The sequence below is a fragment of the Kogia breviceps genome, chromosome 7 (assembly GCF_026419965.1).
Source record: "Kogia breviceps isolate mKogBre1 chromosome 7, mKogBre1 haplotype 1, whole genome shotgun sequence".
In the NCBI taxonomy this organism is placed as follows: domain Eukaryota; kingdom Metazoa; phylum Chordata; class Mammalia; order Artiodactyla; family Physeteridae; genus Kogia; species Kogia breviceps.
In genome coordinates this window covers 39,740,232-39,766,634 of record NC_081316.1, presented here as the reverse complement: position 1 = coordinate 39,766,634, position 26,403 = coordinate 39,740,232, and the positions used below count along the sequence as shown (strand labels likewise).

The following is a 26,403-nucleotide window of genomic DNA, read 5'->3' as shown; positions in this document are numbered from 1 at the left end:
AGAAGAGAGATAGCATGCATAAGTATTCATTTCTAATTTTTACCTGAATGTACAATTTTATTAGCATAGGTTTGTAATTCATACTTTGGATTTGAGGATTTGGTTTACACAGAGACATACTATTGAACTCAACTTGCATCACCTAGAAAAATAATGTCTAGAGGTCACAGGACTGTAGTAATACCAAAATAATACTTAAGAGGTTAAGGGTATAAAACATAAATATGTCATCACATTGAAAGCTATATTTTAAAAAAAGGAATAATAGCTTGAAGTTGTTCTTCTTTAAAAAGGTTACATTTCTCTTGGAAAGCAAGGAAAACTTATTACAGAGGACAGTTAAACAGTGGGATAATTTGCATATCAAGGTAATTAAGGCACATTCACTAGATGTGTTCAAGAAAGGTTAGATATGTTCATGGAAGGAACAAAGTAGGGTCCTTCCTGCTTAGTGCAGGTGGTTTGACTCAATAATCAAAGAGAGCCCTTACAATCTCATCTCCAAATAAACGGTGGTAGCAGGATTTGTCATGTTAAGTTGACTTTATGGGAAGTAACCCTCTTCAAATTAAAATAAGAAGGTAGATCTGGAGGAGTACAAACATAACCCCAGCTTTCTGCTCCCAAAGCAACACGCTATTATATGTATCACCATCTTATTCATGCTAATCTAGAAGGACATTAAGATTCATACCTCATTCTAATCTCGAAAAAGTTCAAATTAGTCATGTAAATGACTGCATGCTATATAATATTTATATACATTACTTTCTATACCATATTGCTTAGAAACATTACAGAAATGTGCAGATTTCATTATTCCAGTTATGATATTTCATTACAGTGATGTATCCAAATCATCACTGAGGAAGAAGGAATTCTGTACAAGAAAGTGTACATTAATTAGAACCACCTATAGATTGAAATTTGCTTGTGAAGTTCTGCTTTAATTAGAAAATTATTGGTGTCCTGAGATCAGCTTCCTATGATTAATACTGACCAATTTTAACGAGAAGCTTATTTAAAAAAAAAAAAATCTTCTACTACATTCAAATGCCATTTAAATCCATCAAGAAAAGAAAAGCTGAGTAGAATAGGCCTGCTCAATCAAGCTGTTATGTTAGACGAGATCATACCAGATTTTCTGAGTAACCAATCTTATTTTAAATAATTATCTAAAAGTGACTTTTCCTACGTGTCTGGAAATGCTATAGAGCCCAAGCTACACTTTTGTCATGAAAGAATATTTGCAAATGGATATTGGATAGGAAAAATCAAACCATAGCAGCCCTGGCATCACTATGAGGTGTACACTAACAGCATATTGGTGAAAGAATGAAAACAAAATATTTATGAGATATAAAGATATCACATAAAAATAAAGCAAACTAGAGGAATATTGGCTGAATCACAGAAAAGATAATCCTTATGAACATGAAGGAATGCTGTAAATTGTAAGTGAATCATGGTGATGAAGTTCATTAAGAGATTCATATTACAGTCAGAGTTCTGCAAACCCCAGTCACTGGATCTTATACAGCCCGAAAGATTAAAATAAAAATAAACATGACATATCCTATCTCCTTGAAAACATTCTGTACACACAATTTTATTACACTGAAAAAAAAAAGATACTGGGGTCTGATTTTCCTTGAACTGTCTAAATGCAAAAGAAATGCAAAAAGTCTTTGCACAGATGTAACAAAGTACTGGAGTTTTATATTTTGGCAGGTGCTCAGTATGCAGACCACATGTAATGACTAATCACACGTTAATGACTGGAGTGTGTTAATCAGCATGTATACCTGATTCCTTCTTGCCCAGGGAGGGAAAAAGCCAACTATTCCAGAGCATGTCAATGTTTCTACTTTTTATAAAGATTTTGATAATAGCTATGTAAGTAAGAAATCTTTTCCAAAAAGTATATTTAGAAAGATGTATTATATCAATAAAAATAATGATAAAATAATTCAAATTTCCATAAATATTGAGATATTTCCAAGTAGCATGCCAATAATCATTTTGTTTAAATAAGCCATGTTTAGGAAAGTTTTTTCTTAAATATACATTTTTTAAGAGCAGGAATGAAACACTGCACATAGCAAGGTGTGCATATATAAAGGTGGTCCATGTGTTAACACTAGATAGCATTAGTTGTCTATTTCACTACCTACACCATGCCATAAACATGGTTTTATTTTTTGGTCCAAACTGTAAGTAAATTTCTGTCATTAAGTTTCTGAGATGGGTTTAAAACCGGACAATACTGTATGCTAATATAGTTTCAAAGTTATAGAAAATGGGAAATCTCCCATAGGGCTTCCTGGAGAATGTTGTTTCATGACTCAGGGGCAAGGATGAACATTTTCACTTATTACCAGAAGTCTAGGTTTGAATTTTACTTAAAGTGAATGAATACCCAAAATCCTAAAATGAGAGTAGTAGTAACTAAATTTCTCAAGAAGTCTAAACTTCCCTAGTGTATGGATTTTTTCCCCCAGTGCTTCATAGACCCAATCAGGTACCAAAAAGATGAACATAAACCCTGAAAATATTTCGGACCAGGTGAACCAGTGGGTTTCACTACACTTTCTAAAGTAAAAGTGAGGAAAATAATAAAAATAAAAAATAAATAAATTTTATTTAAGTGCTACCTAATACCTTAAATTACTAAATCTTACCAAAAATGGGCAACAATTCAAGTTTTTAAAATCTTTTAAAAGGTAACAAAATTAGAAATCTTCTAAAAGTCTGTCACAACATAAAGCATGGTTGGGAAGGATTAAATCCTCACTCAAAGTTCCTGGACTATGTTATCATGTAACGGCAACAGCTTCATTCCCAGGAATGGTACAAAGTCCACACCAGAATTTTTATGACTCAAAGTGAACTACAAAGAACACTTCAGAGTTGATTAGCAACTTCATTGAACTGAAAGCAAGAAAGGCAGAGAGGAGAAATTGTTTGCAAGCAAGAAAGTATTGTTCCCAACAGTTATTTACTAAATATCTCAACAGGCCTATTATTATTTCTTTTTAATTATAACAAATGACTTTATTGGCATCTTTTATTTATAGTGGAATATTATTTTTTAAACTTTTCTAGAAGATAAAACTTGGGGGAATTTAAGTAGGTCTCTAAAATAAGGAGTTCTGATATTCTGGGCCTGAGGGTCCAGTATGATTATTTCTACCTAATTAGACTAGTAGTTAAAAGCCAAATGCATATAATCCCATTTTGGCTTAAAATATGTATCAGTATGAGAATGCATGTAAGTGCACAGGTGCACTTGCATGCAAGAGGTCCCACTCAGAATCCTGTCACTTTGGGGATCTTGTAAGAAATACTGCTGGTGTCTAGCCCACATTCCCATAACCTAGCCTGGAAGTCACCTAATTAGGCAAAAAGCTTCTGTCCTCACACGGGACCATTCTTGGTCCAGGAGCAAGCCTTCCCCTTCCCCATGCCCTGGTCTCATCGACTTCACTTCCTGTTCATTCTTGACTAAATTTCTGCCCACATGTATATTACATAACATATTCTCCTCACCCTCTGTGTGAATCTTGTCTTCTTCAGACTCTATGGGAACTCTTCAAAGAATAAACTCCCCAACTGTCCACTCTTCCACTTACCATCAAACTCTCACCTGCACTACTGCAACAGTTTTCCTAATAGGTGCCCTTGTTTGTGGTGTTATCTCTTGCAATCCATTATGTACACAGTGGCTAATATGATCTTTTAAAAACATAAATCAAATCATGGTAGTCTCTTGCTTAAAATCTTCCAATGGCTTCCTCTTTCTCTTGAAGTAAAGTCGAAACATCTCACTGTAGCCTATGATACCCCATTGTATCTGTCATCTGCCTGCCTCCTAGATTTCATCTCATCCCATTCTCTCCCTCACCCATTCCACTGCAGACACTCCATTGTTTCCTATTGCTCAAACACACCAACCAAGAGGTTTCTGCACTTACTATATATTCTAGCTGGGTGTCTTCCCCCAAATTTTTGCATAGTTGTCTCCCTTTCATTATTCAAATCTCAACTCAAATGTCACCTCTTCAAAAAGACCTTCCCTGTCTTGTTTAGAGTAGTCATTCTCAATCACATTTTCTTATTTAATTTTCTTTATTGCACTTACCATTGTCTAAAATTGTCTCACTCTGTGAGGGGATCATACCTGTCTTATTCAAAAGAAAGTCCCTGTGCTTAGAACTTAGTAGGTGCTACACACTCAAGTAATCGTTAGCAGATTATCATTACACACAATATTATATGCTAGCCACTATTACTACAAAATGTTCTTCATGCTTGTTTACATTAAAAAGAGTGATGATACACTATACATTTTTTGATGAAAAAATTATGTGAATTTATTCCTGTCTAATGAATCAGTTCTAATGGGAGCAAAAATATATTTCAAATAGTATCAAAATTCTTCTACAAAAAAGGTGCTGGTACACTGGTGCCATAATGAAAATAGTAGTGGTTGTACATAGCAAACAAGGACAGTGAATTCTTATTTACACTAACTTTTCAGCCTTCAAATGGATCTTACAAATTAACATAGCACACTAAATTTAAAATCGAACATTTTGGTGTCCATAATATAAGTAATGGTAATTAAAATCAGAGTCTAAAATTTTTTTATCTTCAATTGGTCTTGGAATGCTGATCTCTAAAATTTCTGTTCTCTAAGTTTCTACTCTCCTTCGCTTATTCCACAATGAATTTTTTCACTCATTTGAAACTGCATAGTCTCATATTTTGTTGGAGTGCAACATCAAAATAATGAATCCAAATTTTAACATCTAAAGAAATTTTTTCTAATCCAGAGGTAGGGATTAGCAGAACTTCTCTACTTTGTCTTTACCCTGTCTTACAGAAAAGCTCCTCTGTGGTGTTGATATATCAAAGTAAAACTCTTCCTGAACCCAGTATATACGAAACTTTTAGTGCCTGTTTCTAACTGTTCATGAGTGAGGGCCATCACAGAAAGCAAATTACAATGGAAACTGAGTTAAGCGCTGATAAAATCTCTGTTGTTGTTTTTTGACTTTCTTTTAAATTTTATTTCTCTATGCTGATTTTATGAGGTTCAATTACAGTGCGTAACAAATAGGATCCACTGAAGAGAACTACAAGTTTCACTTAACTTCACAACAGTTCTTCCGGATTTAATATTTACTTGAATGTAGAATGAGGCAAAGTGTTTACTAAGTTTTACTCTCGTCACAATCACCCCACTGCAACACATACACTCGATGTATGTAGGTTTGCAAGGCTGTCCAGAAACCTAAAATCCTTCTATTGTTTTCCTTTGCTGCAAAGAAAAATTGGCCGGTGATATGATACTTGCAGTATAAGTCATTACAGGTCTGATGTTACACTTGTTATACATTATTGAATCTATCAAATGAAAAGGGAACTTCCAAATGCAGCTGCTATTTCCCAATTGTTAAATCCTTTTAGTATACCATATAAGTACACAGCTGGGAAATACTATAGAATGGGAGCTAAAACAAAATATTTTGGCTTCTGGACATTCAGAATACACAAAGGCCCCAGTGCAAAGTAATGTTTGATATCAGAAGAGAATGAAAGTTTGAAAACATTTCCAGCAAGTATGATTTCTTTATATTAATATAACATATTTGTAAATTTAAACTATTTTATACTACTATAAATCCCACTTGTAAATTTGGTAAGCAAATTATTAATATCTATTTTCTAACAAAATTTTAGATCATAAAACGTTGAGAATAACTCACCGAGGCAATTTTGCACTTGCCAATATACAAACTAAATTATACTAAGAAAAATAAGTAAAGAGTGCTCTAAAGAAGTAGAATTCAAACTGTATCATTTCTGCCTCAACCTGTATTTTCCAGTGTAGTTATTCTGATTTGTCCATGAGTATATTTGGCATAAAAGCTAAAATATATCTTGAACCTAACCCTTCACCCTAGCCCATCTGCCTCCACAGTAATCCAAGCCACCATCATCTCTTACCTGGATTTCTGAAATAGCTTCCCAGCAGGTCTTCCTCCTTTCACTCCATCTTCCCCCCATCTATTCATAATACAGTCAGAACTATCTTTCTGAAATGTTCTTAAACCCTTCAATGGCTTTCCATTGCACTTAGTATCGAATCTCACTTCCATAATGTTACCTACAAGGTCCTGTCAGATAACTAGCTCCTACCAATCTCTCCAACCATATCTGATGCTACATCGCACCCCCACTCATTACACTTCAGCTACAAGGACTATCTTTCATTTTCTGAAACTCAGCTATATTTTTCTCACCTCAAATATTTCATACATGATGTTCCCTCTGCTACATTTACTCTTTCTTCTGTTTTTTGCCTGGCTAGTTCTTATCATCCTTAGGTCAAAGAAGGCATTCCTATCCAGCCATTCTAAATGAGGTTTATTTCATTATGTTCTCACATGGCATTATGTTCTTTTTCTTCTTAACACATATCCAATTTTAATTATATTTTTGTGTGTGTATATTTATTTCTGTTCCCTCTCCTAGATATAAGCTCCATGAAGGCATAATCATGCATGTTTTGTTTACTAGACAGCCAGTACCCAGCAGAATGCTGGGCCCAGAGGAGGTACACCATAATGATTCGTTGAAATAAAGATAAAACATAGCCTTATTATCTTGCCAAAGAGCCAGTGAGAGTGACTGAATATCTATTTCATCCATGCTATACTGGAGTTATAAAATGAACTGCTTAAGTTCAATCAAAAAAATAGACTTTTAGCCTTGCTTTATTATACCTTCTCTCTTCTCCCTATGCAAGGAAAACAAATCTTCCAGGGGATCGAACTGCATAATGATGATCCCCTTTCAACCTAAAGTTAGTCTAGAACAGTCTAGTCTAGTCCAATCCCCTATTTCTCAGCTACTGCTTCAGAGTACTAATTGTGCCTGCAGAATCATCTGAAAAAGAAAAATGTCTGCCTCCATAAATTATAAAATTAAGTCTTTGAATTGGTTCTGAAACATTAATCATAGAGCAAGAATTTAAAAATGCTATTAGAGTAAAGGCATTTTAAAATATTACCTTATTTTTTATTAAGGAATAAAACTTATCCCCATTTCCCACTTAAAATATTTTTCATTAATTTAGCCAAAAGTTAAGACATGTAAAACAGGGTTTAAAATTCCTAATCTAATAAAATATGTTAAGATTTTGGTCAGTTTTAAATGTTAAAAAATTTAATATTTTTGCTTTAAACTAGATAAGTAATGTCACTTATTATGGTGTCTGTTTTTATGGTTACAGGTAGAATTTAACATGGGAAAGCTGGCTAATACACTGCATGTATTGGACATTGTTTTTTCTACTTTTAGGGCAAACTCCTGCAGTTGATTGAATGATACTCAGGAGCTCTGCATGTCCTTTTGAAATTAATATATAGGCACATAAGTGAGAAAAGCTTTATTATAAATCAAGAATGACTGTTAAAAATGATAAATACCTGCATTTCCTCACTGAAGATGTATTCACTATATGACCTCATTCACATAGATATGTTTGCTTATTATAATTTTTCCATATTAATACAAAGCCACACTTTATTGGATCATACTACCTATTTTGTGGTATTATCAAGGTCACCACCTTAAATACAGAGAATCAGAGAATAAGATAAATAAATCTCCCCTGAAATTAAATTAAATATATTTTGGCAAGTCAAGCTAATAATGGACAAAAACAAAACCACAAACCACTTTCCAATTTTTCCCACTAACTAGTATTAATATATTAATAATATACAAGGTGGTCATTTTCAGCGCCTGAACACAAATAACTCTAATGATACAGATTTTGAGCTTTCTCTAAAACACTTATTTGTAATAAGCCCATAATAACAGACATACTTGGTGACAGTGGCCAGATTTTAAAAGCTCACCATTCTTTGCTGAGACGACAGAACACTGTCCCAGTCAGCATCCTGTTGAATGGTATTGACAAGTGTTGGTAGCTCCTCAGAGTGAGGTTTGTTGTGCATTATGGGGTGCAGAGGCAGATGGGAGGCCACATGTTGTTCACTGCCCTCTTCCTTTTCCCTTGAGGTCAAATCTTGGGTCATTGCTTCCTCTCCATCAGCTGCACAGGCAAATGGAGAGGTGGCTTGCTTGGAAGACATTCTTCTGCAGAATAAGGAAACAGCATGGATTTTTAAAAGGGCTGTCAATGACAAAAGAATAAACCATCCCTTACATGTGACTAATTCAGGAAAAAAGGAAAGTTCTCTAACTTCAGAAATGTTTATGATCTACTCTAAACCACTGAAAAAGAACTCTTAGCTTATCTGTTCCACTTTCCCTCTTTGCTTTTAATTCAAGCAAACTTCTTCCCAGTGATTCCTGCACATTTTCTTTCTTACCAATCCACAAATGAAATTTTTATGGAATAAGTTTTCATAATGTATAGTATATGTATGTGTGTATTTTTCCTCCCAGTTCTCCCAACTAGATTAATGAGAGTAATTCAGTTGATGGCTAGCAATGAAAAACAATGAACGAATGAACAGCAAATGAGCCAGTTTGGAGGATGAGTTGAAATTACAAATATCCAAATTTCTCTTATGCTTTATTTAGAAACAAAGGAAGTCTATGTAAGAAAATATAATCAGGAGAGTAAGCAATCTATGATGAAAATCCTAAACAAACTTGGTCCTGACTTCTTAGTTTATACCTTGTATTATGAGTACTAGGCCTAACACTGATTAGTGTCAATCTGATCTTTTTCTAAAGACCTTCAAGCTGTGTCAATTGCTACAAGTAAACTTTTAAGTGACATACTGATTGAGTAGCTGATAATGCTAGATTAGTTTTAAGGCAATTTTGTGACATTTTAATTGAGTATATGAAATAACTATGCCTCTATTTTATATTAGAAAGTACATATAAGATTCAAAGCATTTACTATGAAGAGTGAAATGCCTACTATTCATAATAGTCTTAAAACTCCAAAAACAATTACTGCACATTCTTCTATGTATCCACAAGTAAACATCAACTACACTCAGCACAGTGAAGACAAGGTCTTCATTCTGTGCTTTCATATATAATCAGAAAATCATGATTATTAGACAGAATTTCAAAACTTTTAGAATATCACTTTATCGAGATGATGTTCTTAGAAAAATGTTTAGAAATAAAATCACCAGAAGTTTATAACTTAAAAGAAGAGGCAAATGAATATATTTTCTAAAACTTTACATTGTTTTTGGTTTATAGTACAGTTAGCTCTAAAATTGCTGTGTAATGAAAGGAATAAAATCTCTACCTTAATTGCTCTTTAACATTAATTGATTTCATACTATTTTTTAAAAATGCACAAATCAGTTAACATAGGAAACCACATGAGCATTTTTCAAATTAGCAAATCATTAACTTGCTAGTACTGTTTCTACAGACAAATAAATACTGATTAAAGGGTCTAGAAATCTGAGATTAACAGTTAAATTTACAAATCTGTCACATGCTTTCATGAATATTGCAGTGAAGGAAATATCAAGTGCAAAGAAAAATAATTAAGTTAATTCCAATTTAAACAGTAGTTTTTATGTAGCAGCCCATGTTTCACATAGGATTTAACAGCTAATGCTAAATTTCTCACAATTAATGAGGGGGCTCAGATTTAGTATCCTACAGTGAAAAAAATTAATGTAAGATCAGCTAATCTAATTATGCATAGTTCTAAATAAAAGTATTACGGGCTTTTGAAGTGCTTTGAAACACATTAAAATGCTGATACCTACTTATAATAATCATTCTACAAATAATAAAAATTTATTCTACTAGACTTGATACTAGAAAATAATATGGAGGGAAAAAGTACAGAAGTATATCTATGTTTTCTTTGAGGAGAAAGAAAAATGTTCTAATGATTACTTTATCAAAGAATTAGATAAGTATATCCTTGACTAGTTTCTATCAATAATGACAAATGGGGAAATGCATATAAACTTACAGAAAATGATACCAAATGATGTTTCTTATAATATAGGAATCATCTAGAACTTACTTCATTAGCCTCATAAATACTATAGTAAAACCAGGCAAATTATAACTCTTCTGCAAATTTATCAAGAGCTTGCCATTAACAACAAGAGTGTTTTCATAGTTCAGATAATAACAGTACCAATAATGTAATCATTCACATTAAAGACAAAAGAATGAATTTACTGCTGCTTTTTAAAACAGCTAAATACAATTGAAAGTCATAATCCAAAACTCAGAGTGACTTTAGTTCCCCAACAAACGTCCTCTTATTGTAAAGTGACTTGGCTCCTTCCAATAGCAATATCTGTGATTGTTGGTTTAGTATAAATTAATCACAACACAAAACCCAAAATGAAAAGTCTCTTAAGAATAATTTCAACTATAAACTGCACCAATGAACAACAGTGCACAATCCTAATTAAACACAACCATGCAGCTGTAAAAATAGACTAAAGCTGTCCAAAGCTATGGGTTGAGTTTAAAGACTGGTTTGTTAGAGTGTTTTCTTAAGGAAGGCTGGGCCCTCTGTCTTAATCAGCCAATAAATTACTTCCTGCAATTACATTAAATAGAAAATTATTTTCAAATGGGGAGTGTTAATTGAAAATCAAAATTCAGAGGGAAGTTTAGAAATTACACGCTGAATACAATTAGTGAGGAAAGGCTTCACCTCTACTTCATCAACAGTCTTCTGGTGATTCCTCCAGTGACCATTCAGGAAAGCTACCAATTTATAACATCACACACTTCGTCTTTTATTTTGCACCTACAAATACAAATGTGTATCAAGGTTGCAAATAAAAGATAGGCTGCCAAAAATAAAAGCAATATTAAATCTGACTGTTCATCCTCAGTTCACATAATCATTAAGGGACAAGAAGAGGGGAAAGGTAAGACAATAATACTTAAAAACCAAGGAAGGCATACTCAACTTCAAAATCCCTCCCTTTAGCAAAGGAATTAACATTTTTTTGTTCCAAGAATACTTTTCCATATCATATTTTATTTAATTTGTGTTTCCTTTAGTTCTCAATATGTTGTTAGCAGAAAAAAAAAGGTGATTCTTTTTCTTTTAGCTACGTATTGCCCCCCTGTAGACATTTCCTTTCGATAAAATTGTTGGGCTTCTTTCAGGTTTGTTTTTTATTGATGGTTTTGTTGTAGTTTTTTGTTTCGGATGGTGATTTTGTTGCATTTTTAAAAGGAAAATGTGCACAAATTCTTTTTAATGCAGTTTTAAATGTCTTGGATTTACTGATTATTAGATTCAATTTACTGATTATTTTTTGCACAATTATTTGTTATAGAATCCTTCAATTTACTGATTATATCCTCATTCATTTCACTTCTTTACTTTAGCTTTCCATTTTACTAGACCAACTCAACTGTATTCTAGAAGTTGCAAAGATACTTGACTTTTGGTAATACCTTTACTATAGTCACTGCACCATGGCTACTCTCCTATAGAAACTCATAAATCAAATATACACTTGCTTTAATGATTTAAAATGTCACATGGGATGCTTACTTTTATTTTTAATCCTCATGTTAGTAAGTTTTCATTACAAAAACTTTCACTCCCAGTGTCTTAGAACAGTATCTTACTTTAGCTGCTGCCATGCACAACTAATAAGCAAAAGAATTAAAATCTTTGTGAAAACGGTCAATTTCTATGTGACTTAACTTTGTTTTATTTTTGCACTATTATAACTTAAAAATCATTCAAATGAATTGTTTTTTTAATTTGTATTAAAAAAAATATCTCCCTAGTTATACCCCTTGAAAACAGGGGTTTATAATGGAAGTGCTGACACAACCCTAACTAAAGCAGCGCAAATGTTGCTGCTATAATACACAAAATCAAGTTCTATTATTCTAAACTATCCTCGCTCATGGGATTTTTCTTTACTGTGCTCCCAGCCAAACTGCTGAAGCATGAAAAATTTAAATGCAATCAAATGCGCCCAATTCTACTTTACTAGAACAAGTGTCTACAGTGGTACAATCTTAAAAGGAGATGCAACAGATTTGTTTGGTGTTTTTTTTAACTGTTTATTTATAATACAGTGCATTGGAGATAAAATAAAAGAGGAAATTACACTCACATGGTACCAGTGTATTGACTACACAGAGTACATTATAATCAGAGAGAAAAACTACATTGTCAACTTATCACATTGGTTAAACAAGATGGTTTTCTGGGGCATAGCTATTATCAAGTAAAACCTCCAAAGAGAATAACATATCTTTGGACACATAAAACTAAATTCCCATCATGTGTTCCCGAGTTTGAAATGTCTCTGCCCAGCAGATCAAGTGAATTCCCAGGATGCCAACCGTTGGGAAGAACTTCAGGGCTTAGGACTTTTGAAAACGAGATTGTAGGAGATAAAGTCTCCAGTAAGTGATAAAGTTTTCTAGGAAGCCAGTAGTAGTACCTCTAGGAAGATTATAATTATTTTACTCCAAAACCCCAGTATAAAAGCTGAATGTTTAGACCATTACCAACCTACTCAGACAATAAATTTCCTTTATGTTCTTTAACAAGAAATCAAGATTAGCTGGTCCAAGACTTGATAAAATGATGAGGACTGGATATCTACACATTAAGTCCTCTATCTCAGAAAAACCTTATTTTCTAGAACTTTAAATCTTTCTTATTTGATGGTGCTATTTAAAAAAGAAAAAACAGTTATTTTTATGTCTAAAAGTTAGGATTTTTTAAAACAACTTTCTCATAAGGCATGGTCATTTGAAATTACTTTTTTTTTTCTTTACCATTGCTTGGAAGGAATTCACCTCAAAACTATCATTTGGGACTGACATGATTATCCAAAAGAGCCACTGAATTTATTACAACAATATTTTTAACCTGTTTTTTTTTAATGTTTTCATTACTTCTGAGATTAGTATCAAATGGCATTCACTTTTTAGGTGTGCTACATTTACTCAAAAGAAGCCCTGTTTTTAACATAAAGCAACATTTTAATAGTTGGTTTACTTAAAGAAAAAATTAAAATTTCAGGCCAACATTCACATTTCTTTTTGCAACTCAGCCCCAGGCTACCAAGGTAGACTTACTTCAGTCAGGTAGTTCACTGTTAATTTAATGCTGCAATTGATCTGATACTGAGAAATAAACAAATAATCTTCCAAAAATATAACACAGTGCCTCTTATTTTAAGGAGCATGAGTAACAGATATGTTCAGCTGCCAAAAGGCACAATACCCAGGTACCCCTACAAAGGATGCCAGGCCAACCAGCCTAGGGTAAAGAATGATTTTAAAACCCTCTTCCTGTACCTCTAATTCCCACGTTTAAGTATTGGGGGGAGGGTGCACAGGCCGGTGGGGAGGGACCCTTATTTCAGAGATTAAAATGAAGATAACCCTTTTAAAACTTTTCCCGCTTCATTCAGGTTAAGCCTGAGGGTTGTTATTGATTCTTTTTTTTTTTTTTCTGTACGCAGGCCTCTCACGGTTGTGGCCTCTCCCGTTGCAGAGCACAGGCTCCAGACACACAGGCTCAGTGGCCATGGCTCACGGGCCCAGCCGCTCCGCGGCATGTGGACCGGGGCACGAACCCGTGTCCCCTGCATCGGCAGGCGGACTCTCAACCGCTGCACCACCAGGGAAGCCCTGTTATTGATTCTTGTACTGTTTTATCCAAGCGCTACCGCCTGTCCCTCACTCCACCTCCAATCTTCCCTAGGCTTCTGCCAGGTTTTTCTCTCTCTTCCATCTCTTTAATAAGCAAATGAGAAAATTCCATGAAAAAGAAGCTTATAAACGTTCAGAGTTACCATGGAGAGTTATAAACCTATCTTTTAAAGTCTGTAGTGGCTCTTTCAGAGTATATATGGTAACATATACAGACAATATCTGTTAGAAAAAAACTCATTGATTTGAGTTAGTTGTCAAATCAGTAGTGATGAGGCAAATGAAATACGCTGAAAACCTTGAAGTATGTCTAAGAAAGGGCTTAAATTAATGGATTTTGACTTATTTAAGGCTTCTAATTTTTCACACCAAAGCTCCAAAACTGTATTCAAAGGCCTTCTGAGGTTCTTACAAAACAGAGACTACCTGGAACAGATTCTTCTCAAGTCATCAAAGTTTGTGTTTCTAGAGTTTATATTTAGCTGACAATATTGCTGTCACTTTATATAGCTTAAGACTGTTCTTTGGACTAGAGCTCATATGTCTTGGAATGCTTTGACTCATGAATTGTTTCTCCTGATAATGTTACATCACGTAACCATCTCTGTCTAATTGGTTAGTATCTGCTGGAGGAGGCAGGCAACCAGCCTAATGACTGGCCTGCCTGCCTGACTGCCTATGGAAAACCGATAATTATTACATGTGTCTCTGAGTATCCAGTTTCTTCCTGGGATCAAAACAACTTGCCTTCATGTAACCTCTATCTATACTTTTTGCTTGATAGAAGCAATATTGAATTTTTCTCAAAGCTTATCTACCAGTAACTTGTTGAGATCTTTGCTTTGGAAAACCAGGCCCAGAATATATAAATAAAACCAGTTACCTAACAATAAGAGCAAAACCAAACAATGGCTACTATAAATACACACTAAGTAAGAGGATTTTAATCAAGCACAATGACTTTATAACTCAAATGAAAGACTTCTATGTGGCTTGAGTGAAAGAAAGCTGTCTAAAATAATAGCAGAATGAATTTATTGATATACATTCACTTTGAATCTCCTCTTCACATGAAATGAGAACCATAATTTTTAAAGTGAATACCAAACATGTCTTTGTCAGCTTAAAACCAATCTACAAATATGGAAGCCCAATATGGATATCTTATCCAATTATCAATAAATATTATAAACCAGAACAATAACGTCTCAGAGAAAAAGGGTAGGTAGGAAGCTGTCACTATACTTTTCCATTCTCACCTCTATTTTCACTTTTTAATATTGCCAGAAAAAAGAGAAAAATGAAAATTTATACTATATGAAGAGTTTCAAAAAATGAAAGCTCACACATAGTGCCAGTGAGCAAAATTATACAAAGAAGCTAATCTCTGAGGTTCTCCTTTAGCTAAATAAAGCAAGCCAGAAATTTCTCTCTTTCACGTAATGAAATAAGGTATAAATTTCAGGTTCTTATCAAATAAGAGGAGGAGGACCAGGAAGAAGAGGAATGGGGAGGGGAACAGGAGAAGGTGGGGAAGGAGAGGAGAAGGGGGAGGGACAAAGGGGAAAGGGAAGAGAGAAACAACCGTGGCTTTGCAGTTCATTTTCAGTTTGTCTACTTAATGAAAACCTCATTGTACAACCCTGAAAACCATTTCCAGCAGGCAAAATATTTCTGATTCAGCAGAGGTTACACAAGCATCAAAGCAGTTAAAATAGGTGCCAAGCCACATTGCCAGGAGCTCTTAGTACTGTGAGTTAGTGTTACCTGACGACAGCTTAGTGAATATAAAATTACTTGTTTCTCCAAATGAAGACAATCAAATTGCCACCTTCCATTGTAATAATGCACAACTAGTGATCAGCAAAGTGCAAACATAATTACCATGAAGAAAACAAAAAATCAAATCTAAATCTCTCTACAGAGTAAACACATCTATCTGGCTTCCCCCAAAATGGAATGCATTTCAATGTCGAATGCTGTGATGCAATCTTTGTTATTTAACAAGACTTATTAGTCTTACAGTAAATTAAAATGGAAAATAACAAGAAAGACCAATAAACAAAAAGTGAATACAAATACCAAAAAGAGTACTACAACTTTCCAGACAGAGTATAAGACCTACAAATTGTATCACTGCCATTTGACCTGATAATGTTAAGTGTGTCTCAGCAGCACCACCATTATAAAAACTATGCTTTCAGAGACTTCTTTCTAGCCTAGAAACCTTTCAGCAGGTCGAAAAAGACAGGTATTATACAAGCGCAAAAGCTTTTGTCTTAACTTTTCCTTAAAAGAAAACAGTTATGCCTTATTGTCTTCTAAAGTGACCTGTATTTTTGAGGTTGAAAATTCACCTCACAAAATTGATTTATTATCTCTATCCAAGTTTAGAAAAATAACCGAGCATACGGTACATGTCCACAACTTTTATTACTGAGACACTCAGCATCTGGAATTCCTATCCAAATGTGGTGGCCAGGTTGGGCCACTATGAAAGTGATTTCAGTAACCCATAGCTGGGTTAGTATTAGAGCCCTGAAAATTTGACATGTTTTTTTCCCATACCCTGAAGATTTCTAAGTAATCTATATAAATATAGATGTTGCTCCAATCAGACTGCTTTCTTAAAAGCGCTCTTACTGAAGTGATTTTATATCTATCTAACTCAAAATTTAAAACACTCAGATTTACAACATTCCTTCCAATATGGCAAAAACTATCTTTCCCATTTCAAAACACTCCTAACATAGGGGTTTTCTTCTTTCCCCAATAATGTCTTCCTTTTCATTAAAATATGCACAACATTGCTAATTATTAGAAAAATGCATATAAAAACTACAATGAGATATCACCTCACACTAGTCAGAATGGTCATCATCAAAATGTCTACAAATAAATAAATGCTGGAGAGGGTGTGGAGAAAAGGGCACCCTCCTACACTGTTGGTAGAAATGTCAATTGGTGCAGCCACTATGGAGAACAGGATGGAGGTTCCTTAAAAAAGTAAAAATAGAGCTACCATATGATGCAGCAATCCCACTCCTGGGTATATATCCAGAAAAGACAAAGACTCTAATTCAAAAAGATACATGCACCCCAATGTTCATTGCAGCACTATTTATAATAGCCAAGACATGAAAGCAACCTAAATGTCCATCAACAGATGAATGGCTAAAGAAGATGTGGTACATATACACAATGGAATATTACTCAGCCATAAACAAGAATGAAATAATGCCATTTGCAGCAACATGGATGGACTTGGAGATTATCATACTAAGTGAAGTAAGTCAAACAGAGAAAGACAAATATCATATAATACCACTTATATGTCAAATCTTAAAAAATGATACAAATGAATTTATTTACAAAGCAGAAATATATATTTCAATTAAAAAATTTAAAAAATAATGTCCCCCTTTTTATCAGAAAAGTATATCTTACAGATAATGCCTGATATTCCATTTTTACCTGATATCTCTATTCTAAATAATTTCATTTATAATCCTCTAACTCAAAAATGGACCAGTTGAAGGAGAAGGGGTAGCACTTCAAAGAGTGAAAGTGCAATGAATTAGGGACCATCAACAATATAAGATTACCTGAGCTTGAATCTCAGCATTTAAATTCAGACATTTGCAATCAGATAGATCATTCCTTTGAAGGATGCTTTCATCCTTTAGAAACCTGAAATGGCCAGTCAATCTTACATTGCATTCCTATTCCACCATAACTCCATTTTATTAGGAAAGAGTGGAGGAAAGGGTGAGATGAAGGTACTGGGTTGACTTTGTGGCAAAATCAAAAGCAGAATAAGGAGAGGAGAAACAGGAGAAAGGGAAAGTCTAAATTCTAGTGCAAGTTTTATTGTGATTTGAAATAAATTTCATATCATTAAAAGAAGTCTGCATGTGAGGAATAAGATAGTTTTAAAGGAAAGATCTTTTTCCTTCACCTTGCCAAAAAAGATTTTTCCCCGAAGGACCTTACTTATAAGCTTAACATAATGAAAACCTCCCTATAAAGGCGGGGAGTGGCAATCGGTATTTTTTTTAACTTCAATGATGAGTAATTTAATGTATTCCTACAATTATGATCCTACACAATATTCCTTACAATATAGTAATAATAAAAAGTGTCCACAAAATAAGAAAAGGAAACCTATTTTCAGAAAATGTCTTCCAGACCCAGGGAGATAAAAGCTTGTGTAAATATTATCAAAAGCTTATGGCACAATAAATGAAATTAAAAATACTCTAGATGGCATCAATAGCAGAATAACTGAGGCAGAAGAACGGATAAGTGACATGGAAGATAAAATAGTGGAAATAACTACTGCAGAGCAGAATAAAGAAAAAAGAATGAAAAGAATTGAGAACAGTCTCAGAGACCTCTGGGAAAACATTAAACGCACCAACATTCGAATTATAGGGGTCCCAGAAGAAGAAGAGAAAAAGAAAGGGACTGAGAAAATATTTGAAGAGATTATAGTTGAAGACTTCCCTAATATGGGAAAGGAAATAGTTAATCAAGTCCAGGAAGCACAGGGAGTCCCATACAGGATAAATCCAAGGAGAAACATGCCAACACACATATTAATCAAACTATCAAAACTTAAATACAAAGAAAACATATTAAAAGCAGCAAGGGAAAAACAACAGATAACACACAAGGGAATCCCCATAAGGTTAACAGCTGATCTTTCAGCAGAAACTCTGCAAGCCAGAAGGGAGTGGCAGGACATACTTAAAGTAATGAAGGAAAAAAACCTACAACCAAGATAACTCTATCATTAAAACCTTCACAGACAAGCAAAAGCTGAGAGAGTTCAGCACCACCAAACCAGCTTTACAACAAATGCTAAAGGAACTTCTCTAGGCAAGAAACAAAAGAGAAGGAAAAGACCTACAAGAACAAACCCCAAACAATTAAGTAAATGGTAATAGGAACATACATATCGATAATTACCTTAAAAGTAAATGGATTAAATGCTCCCACCAAAAGACACAAACTGGCTGAATGGATACAAAAACAAGACCCGTATGTATGCTGCCTACAAGAGACCCACTTCAGACCTAGGGACATATACAGACTGAAAGTGAGGGGATGGAAAAAGATATTCCATGCAAATGGAAATCAGAAGTAAGCTGGAGTAGCAATTCTCATATCAAACAAAATAGACTTTAAAATAAAGACGATTACAAGAGACAAAGAAGGACACTACATAATGATCAAGGGATCGATCCATGAAGAAGATATAACAATTGTAAATATTTATGCATCCAACATAGGAGCACCTCAGTACATAAGGCAAATACTAACAGTCATAAAAGGGGAAATCGACAGTAACACAGTCATAGTAGGGGACTTTAACAGCTCACTTTCACCAATGGACAGATCATCCAAAATGAAGATAAATAAGGAAACACAAGTTTTAAATGATACATTAAACAAGATGGACTTAATAGATATTTACAGGACATTCCATCCAAAAACAACAGAATACATATTTTTCTCAAGTGCTCATGGAACATTCTCCAGGATAGATCACATCTTGGGTCACAAATCTAGCCTTGGTAAATTTAAGAAAATTGAAATCATATCAAGTATCTCTTCCGACCACAACGCTATGAGACTAGATATCAATTACAGGAAAAGATCTGTACAAAATACAAACACATGGAGGCTAAACAATACATTACTTAATAACGAAGTGATTACTGAAGAAATCAAAGAGGAAATCAAAAAATACCTAGAAACAAATGACAATGGAGAAACGACAACCCAAAACCTATGGGATGCAGCAAAAGCAGTTCTAAGAGGGAAGTTTATAGCAATACAATCCTACCTTAAGAAACAGGAAACATCTCAAATAAAAAACCTAACCTTGCACCTAAAGCAATGAGAGAAAGAAGAACAACAACAACAAAAAAAACCAAATTTAGCAGAAGGAAAGAAATCATAAAGATCAGATCAGAAATAAATGAAAAAGAAATGAAGGAAATGATAGCAAAGATCAATAAAACTAAAAACTGGTTCTTTGAGAAGATAAACAAAATCGATAAACCATTAGCCAGACTCATCAAGAAAAAAAGGAAGAAGGCTCAAATCAATATAATTAGAAATGAAAAAGGAGAAGTAACAACGGACACTGCAGAAATACAAAAGATTATGAGAGATTACTACAAGCAACTCTATGCCAATAAAATGGACAACTTGGAAGAAATGGAAAACTTCTTAGAAATGCACCAGCTGCCGAGACTGAACCAGGAAGAAATAGAAAATATGAACAGACCAATCACAAGCACTGAAATTGAAACTGTGATTAAAAATCTTCCAACAAACAAAAGCTCAGGACCAGATGGCTTCACAGGCGAATTCCATCAAACATTTAGAGAAGAGCTAACACCTATCCTTCTCAAACTCTTCCAAATGATAGCAGAGAGAGGAACACTCCCAAACTCATTTAATGAGGCCACCATCACTCTGATACAAAATCAGACAAAGACGTCACAAAGAAAGAAAACTACAGGCCAATATCACTGATGAACATAGATGCAAAAATCCTCAACCAAATACTAGCAAACAGAATCCAACAGCACATTAAAAGGATCATACACCATGATCAACTGAGGTTTATTCCAGGAATGCAAGGATTCTTCAATATATGCAAATCAATCAATGTGATACACCACATCAACAAACTGAAGGAGAAAAACCATATGATCATCTCAATAGATGCAGAGAAAGCTTTTGACAAAATTCAACACCAATTTATGATAAAAACCCTGCAGAAAGCAGGCAGAGAGGGAACTGTCCTCAACATAATAAAGGCCATATATGACAAACCCACAGCCAATACTGTCCTCAATGGTGAAAAATGAAACCATTTCCAGTAAGATCAGGAACAAGACAAGGTTGCCCACTCTCACCACTCTTATTCAACCTAGTTTTGGAAGTTCTAGCCACAGCAATCAGAGAAGAAAAAAAATAAAATAAAAGAAATCCAAATCGGAAAAGAAGAATTAAAGCTGCCACTGTTTGCAGATGATATGATACTATACATAGAGAATCCTAAGGATGCTAGCAGAAAACTACTAGAGCTAATCAATGAATTTGGTAAAGTAGCAGGATACAAAATTAATGCACAGAAATCTCTGGCATTTTATATACTAATGATGAAAAATCTGAGAGTGAAATTAAGAAAACACTCCCATTTAGCACTGCAACAAAAAGAATAAAATATCTAGGAATAAACCTACCAAAGGAGGCAAAAGACCTGTATGTAGAAAATTATAAGACACTGATGAAAGAAATTAAAGACAATACAAATAGATTGAGAGATATACCATATACTTGGATTGGAAGAATCAACATTGTGAAAATGAATATAGTACCTAAAGCAATCTACAGATTCAATGCTATCCCTATCAAACTACCACTGGCATTTTTTACAAAACTAGAAGAAAAAATTTCACAATTTGTATGGAAACACAAAAGACCCCGAATAGCCAAAGCAATCTTGAGAACGAAAAATGGAACTGGAGGAATCAGGCTCCTGGACTTCAGACTATACTACAAAGCTACAGTAATCAAGACAGTATCGTACTGGCACAAAAACAGAAATATAGATCAATGGAACATTATTGAAAGCCCAGAGATAAACCCACACACATATGGTCACCTTATCTTTGATAAAGGAGGCAAGAATATACTGTGGAGAAAACACAGACTCTTCAATAAGTGGTGCTGGGAAAACTGGACAGCTCCATGTAAAAGTATAAAATTAGAACACTCCCTAACACCATACACAAAAATAAACTCAAAGTGGGTTAAAGACCTAAATGTAAGGCCAGACACTATCAAACTCTCAGAGGAAAACATAGGCAGAACACTCTATTACATAAATCACAGCAAGATCCTTTTAGACCCACCTTCTAGAGAAATGGAAATAAAAACAAAAATAAACAAATGGGACCTAATGAAACTTTAAAACTTTTGCACAGCAAAGGATACCATAAACAAGACCAAAAGACAACCCTCAGAATGGGAGAAAATATTTGCCAATGAAGCAACTGACAAAGGATTAATCTCCAAAATTTACAAGCAACTCATGCAGCTCAATAACAAAAAAACAAACAACCCAATCCAAAAATGGGCAGAAGACCTAAACAGACATTTCTCCAAAGAAGATATACAGATTGCCAACAAACACATGAAAGAATGCTCAACATCATTCATCATTAGAGAAATGCAAATCAAAACTACAATGAGATATCATTTCACACCGGTCAGAATGGCCATCATCAAAAAATCTAGAAACAATAAATGCTAGAGAGGGTGTGGAGAAAAGGGAACACTCTTGCACTGCTGGTGGGAATGTAAATTGATACACCACTATGGAGAACAGTATGGAGGTTCCTTAAAAAACTACAAATAGAACTACCATATGACCCAGCAATCCCACTACTGGGCATATACCCTGAGAAAACCATAATTCAAAAAGAGTCATGTACCAAAATGTTTATTGCAGCTCTATTTACGATAGCCAGGACATGGAAGCAACCTAAGTGTCCATCAACAGATGAATGGATAAAGAAGATGTGGCACATATATACAATGGAATATTACTCAGCCATAAAAAGAAACGAAATTGAGTTATTTTTAGTGAGGTGGATGGACCTGGAGTCTGTGATACAGAGTGAAGTAAGTCAGAAGGAGAAACACAAATACTGTATGCTAACACATATATAAGGAATCTAAGGGGAAAAAATGTCATGAGGAGCCTAGGGGTAGGACAGGAATAAAACACAGACCTACTAGAGTATGGACTTGAGGATATGGGGATGGGGAAGGGTAAGCTGCGACGAAGTGAGAGAGTGGCATGGACATATATACACTACTAAACGTAAGGTGGATAGCTAGTGGGAAGCAGCTGCATGGCACAGGGAGATCAGCTAAGTGATCTCTTAGAGGGGTGGGATAAAGAGGGTGGGAGGGAGGGAGACGCAAGAGGGAAGAGATATGGGAACATATGTATATGTATAACTGATTCACTTTGTTGTAGAGCAGAAACTAACACACCATTGTAAAGCAATTATACTCCAATAAAGATGTTAAAAAGAAGAAAACTTATGGCAAGTGGAAGAACAACAGAAAACATTAATAGGTTTGGGTTTTTTTTTTTAAAGTTTATTCTATATGTTCCATGCAGATAGGGATTATGTCTGTCTTGTTCATTACTGGGTCCCCAGTGAGCCGCATAGTGTACAACACATCATAGATAATTAATAATGTTGGGGAAAAAAGTGAGGAAAAATGAGGGAGGGAGAGATGAGCAAATAGCTTATTTTTTTAAATTAAGGTGAATAGATAATCATAGAAAATGCCACTCACACGTTAATGCTGCCAACCTAAACATTATTCTTTCTCTATATTCTTTTTATCAAAATCTCATTCCTTAACATCTAAATCATTATTTTTATATCTAGATCCCCAACAATGAGTTCTCTTTCACCTTCCTGAAATACAACAGTCTTCAAATGACTGCTAGAAAAGTACATCAAGATTATACCAAGATATATTTTGCTATGTCATACTCAACAAAACAAAATTGGATTCATAATTTTCCTCAACACCCTCCCTCATCCATTGACACCCAGAGGAGCATCATGCTCATCAGCATGATCCAAGTTCAAAACATGAACACTATATCCATCTCCTCTTTTTTATCCTTGCTCCTCATTGCCAGCCTGTCATTAAGATCCATCAACACTTTCTTAATAATGTTTTCACGCTCACACCTTCTTACCACACTCATAATCACCTTAGTACAGGGCTTTATTACACTTCATACCTAGACTGTTGCAACAGACTGTAAACTGATTTCCCTAATTTCAGTATCTCCAGCTCCAAATCAATCTTACGGCCACTCCTATTATCAGGCCACTCTCTTGCTTGAGAAAAATCAGTGGCTCTCCCCTGATGACAGAAAAAGTCCAAACTCCTGACTATGGCATTCAAGGCCCTCCATCCAGATCCAATCAATCTTTCTAAACTTATCTTCTAGTAGTCTGCACTTTAACCTTCTACTCTACTAGACTGATATACTCGGACTTCACTTATTGCTGCCTCCCAGACTTTGCTCTGCCTGTCTCTCCCTATTTCCCTCGCCTTCCTTTCTTATCACTAGGAAACCAACTGAGCCTATTCCAGGTAACTAGATCCACCCTTCTAATCACTTCTAATAAGTGCTATGAAATTTTATTTTTTATATAATTCATTCAACACAATGCATACTATCTTACACAATCTTTTTAAAATATATGCTATAATTATATGTTTATATGTAATCCCAACCAGATTACAAACTTTTCAAGGGCAAGAACAAAATACTAGGCTTCTCTGTATTCCCACAGCACCTAGTACAATATTTTGCACAAAGAAAACACTCAATAAATGTTTGCCTAATTACTTAAATTTTATTAAATGAATAGGTAGAAATAAAATTAGGATACTACACTTAACCAGATGATTTAAAGTAAAACTTCTAGATCTCTGTGCATAACTTGGTTTTTCAGGGCTGCATCCTCTTCCCCCACCATCTGGCCAATTGAATTCATTTCATACTTCAAATGTTTTACATATTCTATGGCAAAAAACAACAAATCATCAATCTATGTTGTTAGAGACATTCAAAAGATGGATAGATGGACAGACAGACGAACAGCTATGGATGGATGGATAGATGTTGGAGAGATGGTTGAAAAGATACAGAAATAGTATGTGCTAGACGTTTAGGAAGTACCAATCCCTATGCTGAGCACCGCTACATGTATTATCTCACTTAGTTCTCAAAACAATTATAGGAGTTAGATAATGTATGTTATCCCTCTTTTACAGAAAAGGAAACCAAGGCACAAAATTTTTTATTTAAAAAAATATTAAGACTTGCCTAAGGTCATATCTAATAAATAAAGAAGGCAGAATTTGAACTCAGATGGTCTAACTCCAGGCTCTAACTTACCTTACAATTAAAGGTAACTGATAGTAAATCTAAATAAAATGAATTAACTATTTTCAATTATCATCTGAATTTTTCTTTATTAGTTCATATACTTCCTATAGAATTTTATTTTTAATATTCCTGTTGGATATACTAGATACTCATTTAATCCAAGCGTCAAAGAATTTTCTGTCTTCAATTTTCCCTTTTTCCTTCCTTTCTACTTCTAGGATTTGAGGTATTTAATTACTGGTTAACAACTATAAAAGGAGAGGGGGAAGCAGAAAGGAGAACAGGTGACCTTCTAACCAATCCATTTGACTCTCTGACAGTTTGACAACAAAATTGGTTACAGAGGTAGTTAAATCTGTTGGCACACAAGTCTTAAAGGGTCACTGTAGTTTTCATACAGTAAATTTTTTGGTCATTAACTATCCATATTTGCCCTGGCATGCTTTTTCTGGGTAGCCTAGATGATCAGCAGTTAGCTATATTCTTATACAGACAATCGTGACATAAAATAAGGATGTCACTTCCCATTCATTTCAAGGTCCAGAGAAGTATGAGATCCAATTCCTACCTTACAGCTCTTACCAGAAAAGCCATACCAGAAGCATCATATACAACCGGAGCTGTTTCACTACAAAAGTAGGTGTTGAGGACAGCCTTGAGGGAAAATGAGATGAAGTACTTGAGCAGTATATATTTAACACACCACCCATCTAGAATTCATTTCAGGGAATGCAGAATTAATTTAAATATCCTCTTAAAATCTGACAACCATATAACATTACTTACACCCTAACTTCTGGGGGAAAAAAACAGAAAAAGCTCATACCCAAGGGCATTCGTTTTTTATAAATTGTAATTCTCTGTGAAAGTTGAAGGTTTTCACTACCAACTGAAATTTCCACATTTTCTATATACACCAAACAGTCTAGATTCACAAATAAAGTGCTGCTATCTTGTATTTTTCCCTCATTACCTCCACCACCCCTCCCCAGTCCTTACAGCTATTTGCTTGAAGTTTCTCACTTGCATTTGCTGGTAACATATTATCATAAACAGCTCCAGGAGATGAGAATCCAATTGTTTCCATGAATCATTGCACAGAATTGTTTGAGTTATCATTATAGAAGACAAGTATGACTACCCACTGTCTTGCACACCAAGGGATTCTTTACTAAGTACCTATATGCACACCTATCAAGCCACAGAAGTTCTAGTTTTCCCAAGCTTAGTTATGATGGAAAAAATCTGCATTATTTATCCAGCTTTGTTTTTTCTTCTCATATAAGCACCGCCTCACAATTTCCCAAAATAGAAACACTTTTACATGCCTCATCTATTAATTTTTTAATTTCTAAAAAAGTAAATCTTTTATTTGCATCCATGGTGCCTAAAACTGGAAAACTGTTACCAGTCTTAACATAATCTACTGTCAGAAGGAAGTATGGATTCGTAAAAAGGTTTAGAGTAGGGATTTAAATCCCAGACCTCTCATTTACTAGATCTGTGAACTTGACAAGTTACTTAACTCTCTGAGAGTCCCTGTCCCCATATGTAAAATTAGAGACAACGCATCTTCCTGAAGATTAAATTAATATATTACAAGTACTACTTAGCATTTGGTAGGTATTAAAATCAATGGTAACTTCCTTTAAATAAAAGTGCACAGAAAAATAGTTTGACTCAAACAAAAA

At 34.5% G+C, this 26,403-nt stretch overlaps 1 protein-coding gene across 36 annotated transcripts in view; it reads right to left on the bottom strand.

The window, feature by feature from the left end:
- SOX6 (SRY-box transcription factor 6) overlaps positions 1 to 26,403 on the bottom strand; it is a 645,440-nt gene that overhangs the window by 393,542 nt on the left and 225,495 nt on the right. For all 36 annotated transcript variants that reach the window (XM_067038178.1, XM_067038186.1, XM_059069816.2 and 33 more), the window contains one exon: positions 7,932 to 8,172. In XM_067038178.1, the coding sequence (XP_066894279.1) occupies positions 7,932 to 8,168 (237 nt within the window). In that variant the 5' untranslated portion in view covers positions 8,169 to 8,172. The remainder of the gene's footprint in view (positions 1 to 7,931; positions 8,173 to 26,403) is intronic.